Source organism: Notolepis coatsorum (genome assembly GCF_963971535.1).
Source record: "Notolepis coatsorum genome assembly, chromosome: 1".
In the NCBI taxonomy this organism is placed as follows: domain Eukaryota; kingdom Metazoa; phylum Chordata; class Actinopteri; order Aulopiformes; family Paralepididae; genus Notolepis; species Notolepis coatsorum.
This window is the reverse complement of record NC_140165.1, coordinates 90204703-90212633: the sequence shown is the minus strand read 5'-3', so window position 1 is coordinate 90212633 and position 7931 is coordinate 90204703. Positions and strand designations below refer to the sequence as shown.

Below are 7931 nucleotides of genomic sequence, written 5' to 3'. Positions count from 1 at the left end.
AGGAAAATATATCGGTATACACAGCAATAAAATTAGGCACCAATAAGAACATAATTATAGAAAAAGAAAAATACAAGCAAAACACAGATACAAATAGGTTACTTGGTGTGAGGTTTGGCCGTATCTGTCATTAGGTCAGCAGATGATTGATTTTCAGCTTGTGCTGAAGATCGTTCCAAGAAGTTGGTCTAAAATAAAAGGCTGACTTTCCAAGTTCAGACTGTTCAGCGGACCACAAGCCAGTCATCGGAGTGTGTCAGGGTGCATAGTTCCAATCTAGCATCATTGCAATATAAAGTGGTAACTTTCCAATAATGGTCTTGATCAACAAATACCAATGATCATTACGCCTCTCTGCCAGAGAAGACCGACCCACCTCACTATAGACGACACAGTGGTGAGTATCATACGTCTGAGGGCAGAATGATGGACCGAGTCCAAGGGTTCATGAGTGGAAGGAGCAGCGTTTCTATAAATTACACCTTTAAAATCCAACAGTGAAAACTAAACCACTGGTAATAAGTAGCATATTCGGGAATCAATGCAAATTCAAATATTAGGCTAAGATAAGTTAGGTTAGTGCAGGTGTTTTCAAATAAGAATGATCTGCTAAACTCAAATTCAGTTGTCTGTGTTTGCAAGTTTATAGCCTAACCTCTCTTGCTATTGATCTCTAAGCTAAACTCATAAGTAATCATTCCAATTACCTTTAAAAAAAATTTAAATTTCTTTTTTTGTTTTTGGCATTTTACTGCTTTATTTCGGACAGGCCCGACAGAGAGGAAGGTTGGGAGAGGACATGGGGGGAAGACATGCGGCAAGGGTCTCTGGGTCCGGGAGTCAAACCTGGGACGTCCGTGTTGCACTGCAGCGCAGCTACGTGGTGCGCCACCCTGGCACCCCCCATTCCAATTACCTTTGATGGCTTTTGGTTTATTTGAAAGTAAAAAAAAAGAAAAAACCTATTTATTTCCACTGCGGTCCTCTTTGTTTACCGGCAGAACAGGCAAGGCAAGAACATATGAGCCAGAAACAATAAATTCAGTGTTACAAAAAAAGTTAATTTAAGTAACAAATACTCCGATTGAAGGTTAAGAAATCCCTATCGTTCCAGGTTTGCCATCAGCCACTTTTTGACTGCCACTTTAAACTGATTCTTAGAGTCACAATAGTTTCTAGTGATGCCGGTAGACTGTTCCAGGCTACTGGTCCAGTGTAAGCGAAGGTGCTTTTCCACACTAAGATCCTACATATAAAAAATTTCACATTTGTGTCACTGGCTCTGGTCCGGTGGTTATCTGAGTTACTAACCCTTGTTGTAAAACACCCTAATTATTAGGTGCAGAGTCCAAAAAGCTACCATGAAGCAGCCTGAGCTTTAGCATGGCCACTCTGTCCTCCACAGCAAGGTGTCCAAGAGTTTTAAAACGTTGTGAGTTTAGCTGAGTGCGTGGCGCACGCCTCTGAATCCAACCAAAGCGAAAACAATCGCTTCCAGCCCGCAAGTCGCGCACCCGCTTGCGGCCGGTGGGCACAGCTACGTCCGTTAACTCATTGGACGCCAGACCCGATGATAGTCGGGTTAACTCGCCATCGTTTGAGCGCCAATCACGACTATAGTCGGGTTTTAATCGTTATTTCTTTTATTAGCCATATCCATTCATTTTCATCCATCTAGCCTGATATCGTTGGGAATGGGTCTGAGCTCGCAAAAGAGAAAATACCGCCGCCTATCGTCTCCCGGATGGTATTGCACATCATTGGATTGGATTGGCTGGGGATGTGCATCAAAAAATAAACTCTGGTCCAGGTTTTCCTTCTCGGGCATGCAGTATCGTTATAACAGATGGACTGGGGACACTCAGAGCAGCGTGGATTATGTGTTTTGGATGTATAACGTTGGATCAATAAACGTGATCAATATTTGGAATGGTGATCAGGAATTGGATTAATCTTTTTGCAGAACATCTGATGTGAGGTAAGGACTCTGTTACCAGTCTTGGGTTAATCGGATGTTTTTTTTCATAGCGATCACAACGTGTCTGTGTGTGTGCGTGCCGTTGCCGCTGAGCAAGGCACGGATAAGCGATTTTTCAGCCCGCTTCTGTATCGTGCATAAGGACACATACTATCGATAATCTAGCGTTTATTTGAAAACGACTCATAAATCAGCCGAAAAATTACGTGTTTCGTGTATTCCACAGGGCTATTATCGCGTCTTTCTCTGGAATTACTAGAAATCACCAAAACTATACTCGTATTCAAAACGACAATCCGTTTCGTACATGTTGACTGCAAGCAAGTCATTGATAAGTAACGGGTGTATTAGACCCATAGCCATATTTAAAGATATATTTTAAGCACTCGCAAATATCCCCGTCCTCCCATTGATTAAAGCGTTGGCGTACTAGGCCTAATTTCCCGGAAGGGTCGTGACGGTCAATGAGTTAACATGGGAGCGAAAGTGAAGCGCTGGTCGCCCGCCTGCCTGCCTGCACGCGCGACTGGTGTGTCTGCGCTGTCAGTCGCCCGCCCGTGCGCGGCCGGTCTGAACAGCGACGCCTGTTAACATGGGAGCAAAAGTGAAGTGCTGATCACCCGCGCCTGGTGGGTTTTGTGCTTAAGAGCACCTCTCCATGCAGGAATCAGGGGGGTTATTGGTTAATATTTTGATCAAGTAATTTACTGTATTTTTATGGCATTTACACTTAACCTCTTCCACCCGTGTGGTCCATCGGCGGACCGCAAATGAGATCACGTCATAAATCAATCTGTCTACACTGTTGTGTAGGGAACGCCCGGACCACCAGCCCAGCCCCATCACCTGAAGCGGGGCAGACGTCCAGCCCAGCCCACCACAGCCAGGAAACACACACTGTAGCGACCCTGGGAGAGTGATGGATGGACTCTTTTACTCGTGTTTCATGAAGGTTTATTTTCAGTTCACAACAACATTGCAAATTTAACTAAAAGGTTGCTTTCAAGTTATCCGGAATAAAAATGGAGTAACATGGCTTAGGGATGGAATGATAATACCACCTTTTCACTGCTGATACCGATTCAGAGTACTAAACTTTCAGTATCGGCTGATATCAAGTACCGATCTTCTTCTTTCGTGTATTCAGATGGGCAACTCTGTGTCCTGCAGCCACGCCCTCGTCTCTGGTCCTACGTCGAAAAGACCAGCTTCTGAGGGTGGGCTGTAGAGGGGGCAGCCAGTGATTATATGCTCAGCAGTCTGTTCAGGCTCGCCACACTCGCATGCCGCACTGTCCGTGAGGCCCCACTTCTTCATGGAAGACTTGAAGCGCCCGACTCCAGTGCGTAGACGGTTCAGCGAGGTCCATAGATGGCGTAGCAAATCGTCTCCTTTTACACCACCTCCTGGGTCATGGATGTATCGCTGGATACGGGAGGGCCCAGCCGACTCCCATGATAGTTTCCAGGATGCTGCCAGCCAGGCGTCTCTGGACAAGTCCTCAGATATAGACTGTAGCATTTCTTGTGCTGCCTTGTTGTAGGGATGGCGAGAGTTTAGCCTGCCTGGTGGTGCCGGTGTTGTTGTGGCTTTGTGCAGGATGTGCCAGTCGTACTTCTGGGCTTTTCTTGCCAGGGTGCGGGTAGCCGCATCACGTCGGAGACTGGCTGGGGCGATTCCAGCTAGGACTGGCAGGTAGGACACGGGTGGGTTTCAGGCAACCAGTTACTGTCCGGAGGGCGCTGTTGATGACAGTATCTACCTTGTTGACGTGGGGACTTCTGCTCCAGACAGGGACGCTGTATTCTGCTACGGGCAGGACCAGAGCTTGCGTGGATATGCGCAGGGTCTGGGGGGAAGCTCCCCAAGTAGAACCCGCTAGGCGGCGGATGAGCGAGACCCTTGCTGTTGTTTTGGCCTTCACTTCATCTAGGTGTTGCTTGTAGGAGTGTCCGATCCAAGCGTACGCCGAGGTACTTGGGGGCTTGCTGGAACTCCAGGCGGTGGTTGCCCACATGCACATCCAGTTCCCTCCTTGCTTCCCGATTAAAGAGGTGGTAAGCTGCAGACACTGTTTTGCCAATGCTGAGCTGAAGATACCACTTCTGGAGGTAGTTTGCCAGAACGTCCATATTTTGGTTGAGGCCATCTTCCATTGCCTTCCATGTTGGGCGTCGAAGCATGATGGCCAAGTCGTCCGCATAGCCATACTTAGTAGATGTTGTTAATGGCAGGTCAAGTACCGATCTGATCTGTCGCTTTTACTGAACAGTAGACTTAAACCATCAGTTTAGAGTCACTGATCTGATAAACTGATTTCTCCATTAGATGCAAAATTCTGCAAATCAAGTCACTGTTTAATTTCTACATGTTATACACATTTACTGGCATCGGACCTTAGTATCTGGGAAATTCTGATACTCTATTTCAGCCTGGCATCGGACCGATATCAGCTAGCAGTGCCGGTATATCAACACATCCCTAATGTGAGTACTAGTCATAACATAGGGTTGTAGACAAGAGAACAGTCATAATGTAGGGTTGTAGACAAGAGAATAGTCATAACGTAGGGTTGTAGACAGGAGGGGAAGCAAACAGCCAGTGTGACACGTCCAGAAGGCCCAGAAGTGATGGTCCAGAATGTTGCACCTAGTGTCCATATTTCTGAAACTCCCACTCCCTGTTATCTAGGGGACACACCTGCCTGGTCTTCAGCCAGCGAGAGATACAGTGGAAATGAAACGCGTGATTGCAGACACCCCAGGCTACAGTGCACTCCTCAGACGTGGCAGAGGCCTGGTTGGCCTGGCATTCTATACAGAGGTCCATAATGTGATTCCGGCAAATAGCGCAGTTGTCCACCACAATGTCCCAGGCCCACAGTGCCACAGCATTCCACTTTTTAACTTCAAAACGTTTCTTGCTTGCACCACTGTTCGTGCCACTTGGGGTATCAACATCCATAGCTGCTGCCATCTTGACTCATCTTGTTTTGATTTTGCGAACAGATCTTTCCTGCGTATATATATAATATATCACAAATGTTCTAGAATGTTCTATTATGACATCATACAACATTCTAGACCATTTGTGATGTCACAGTATGATGTCATAATGGAACATTCTAGAACATGTGTATGTCACAGTATGATGTCATAATAGAACATTCTAGAACATTTGTGATGTCACAGTATGATGTCATAATAGCACATTCTAGAACATTTGTGATGTCACAGTATGATGTCATAATAGAACATTCTAGAACAGGGTTCTCAAACTCGCAGTCCGCGGGAAGTGGGGGTGCTGAGATATCGATCGTTTTTGATTAAATCTTTTTTTTTATATATAATTTTTTTTATAATAAAAATATATATATTATATAATTATACTTGTAGTTGTATTGTCTGCGAGACATCGCCACCACGCAACATGTCAAAATGCTCGCTATCTGCAAACAGCTCCACTGTCTGTGTGTATACTCTGCTTTGGTCAAATCACATTCAGCGTGGGTGGGGCCTGAGAGTGCTGGGGCTGACGTTCTGCAGATGGATACTGTAGCTAAGGGGCTACACAACCCGGACTGTATTAAAGATTGTTTAGATTAAACCACTACTAAGGAATATTAATAGCCAGACAGTACAGTTAGAGAAAATGGCGGACACTCAATTGACGGCGCGGGGACAGAGATACCAAGTTAACAGTATTTTAATAGTCATAGCAACATACATATCAGTTATCACGGTTCTCCTTTAATAATAGAATGTCAGTGTATCAAAGTCAGCGGTAATGAATAGTTCCTAGGTTACGGATACTCGACCGGAGCTCTGCAGGGAGTGAGACGAAACAAGGCGATACTGGGAAAAGCAAATGGTAGCTGGAGACGATGGTTTCCCTCTGGAGCTCCAAGCTCCGGAGGAACTGTAGACCGGTCGGATAATCCTGTCGCCGCTGGAAGAAAGGGGTCTCGTACGGAACCGGTCCTTGTAATCCTAGCGCCCGATGGCAGGGTTAATAGCTATTAATCCAAAAGCCTGTTGGCATAGATGGTAGCTAGCTAGCTTCGTTTGTACTGGAAGCTAACCCGCAGACGGTCTCCAATGAGTAGTTATATCCAAACGGCGCTGGGTTTAACTATAAGTCTCTCCACTTTACTTCGCTTACACGAGTCACTATACTGTGCCAATAATGGCTCTACAATATTATAGTCGTATCTAAGTAGCCATTAGCTCTCTGTAACGATACACTGCTTGTAGGTCTGTGTACAACTGTACCGGACGTATCACACTCTCGCTCTGCTACTTCTCCTGTTATGTTACTGCCGCCGCGGCTGCTTGCACTGTCTACAATATATATACTCAAACTGATCCCTATGGGGCTCAGCCGATTCACCTGTACAGAATCAATGCGCTTGCTCTGGGCTTGTCTGAACGTGTCTGAACATGTCTAGAAACCATGTCTAGGGGGCGCGTCTCTGGCGCCTACAACGTCAAGGATGGGACCCAATGAGGCGAGCGAATAATACTATTATGCAAACAGATGGCGTAAAGATATATATCTTATATATATAAACAATATACAAGTTATACAAAATAATAAACGCAGACTTTCAGTGTTAATCTGGACCTTCAGAACAGATACTATTGAGTCAGAGGCTAGAGCGATAGTTCAACAGGGTCTGAAACGTGTTATGAGGGGGTGCTGAGATAAGTGATATAATAATAACGTCATAGGTTTACCACTCTGGTAAACCAACACTCTCGTTCACTAGAGGAGACCACGGCCCAACTCCACGCTCTCACGCTCAGCTCTGCGGAGCGTGCGAGACAAACAATGTACATCACAGCCCAGCTTACCCCACCTGTTGCGTTCCCCACATACATCATCGCCGACATGCAAAAGGTCTTCGACCACCCTCCCGGGGGCTCGGATAGTTCTGCTGGCTTGTTCACGCCAGGGAAACCGCAGATATATTCCTTTACTGCGAATTCAGCGTCCCAAAACGATTCCAGGCTGCGTCTATTTTTTTACCAACGGATTTCCAGTTAAGCGTTGACGCTTCCAGGCCGGGTCTATTCGAATCCCAACCGGTTCATGCGTCGGCTACATGCTGTTAATAACACTGCATTATCGAGACAGCGCCCCTATGAGGATCTGGCAATGAATTCCAAGAGTAGGGTAAATCTGCAGTGCCGCTCCGCTCTGTGACATTGAGTAGCCTCGGTTACAATGGAATAAAAGCCAAAACAACCTTGCAGTTGCAGTTACACTCCCCGCCAGCAGGGGGTGCTGCAGCCCCTGCCGCACCCCTACTTGCCGCGGCCCTGCCCGCGGCCCAATTGCGGCCCGCTGGATGATATTTTGCGGCCCCCTACTTGACATCAAAGTAAAAAAACTTTGTCAGTGCTGTACAGTTTAAACCTTTTTAAATCTTAGACAAACAAAACACTTTGCTTTCATGAAATATTGTAAGCCGTCATTTGAGGCTTTATAAAAGCAGCACAATGAACACGAATCTGTCAGTGCAGAGTCCGACCTCATCTTAAATAACAAACAGCATTGCTTGTTGTAGTTAACAAAGAGAGGCAGAGTTGATTTTGCACCAAAAAAAATAAAACATAATATATAATATTTGATGCGGCCCAGCCTCACCCAGACAGACTCCACCTCCAGCGACCCCCAGGTACATTGAGTTTGAGACCCCTGTTCTAGAACATTTGTGATGTCACAGTATGTCATAATAGACCATTTGTGATTCAGGGGTGGGACAGGGAAGTCAAGATAAGGTACAGGGGTTTAGAGAAGGGCATTTGGCAGAAAGGGCAGGACAGGAGGATAGAGAGAGGGTGTGGGAGGAGACATTGAGTATTGTGGTCTTTGTGGCAGGTGTAGTTAATGCTACGGCATTGGTTAAGGGCAGAACGGAGAGGATTAAGATGATTGTTAGAGTGGCGGT

At 46.1% G+C, this 7931-nt stretch overlaps 1 protein-coding gene across 1 annotated transcript; it reads right to left on the bottom strand.

Annotated features, from left to right (window-relative positions):
• Positions 1 to 4568: 4568 nt before the first annotated feature.
• LOC311231386 (E3 ubiquitin-protein ligase RBX1) lies at positions 4569 to 4954 on the bottom strand (the record flags this gene model as incomplete). The annotated part of the gene is made up of 1 exon (XM_084317955.1): positions 4569 to 4954. The coding sequence occupies one exon, from the start codon at positions 4952 to 4954 to the stop codon at positions 4628 to 4630; it is 327 nt and encodes a 108-aa protein (XP_084174081.1). The 3' UTR covers positions 4569 to 4627.
• Between the last annotated feature and the right edge of the window lie 2977 nt (positions 4955 to 7931).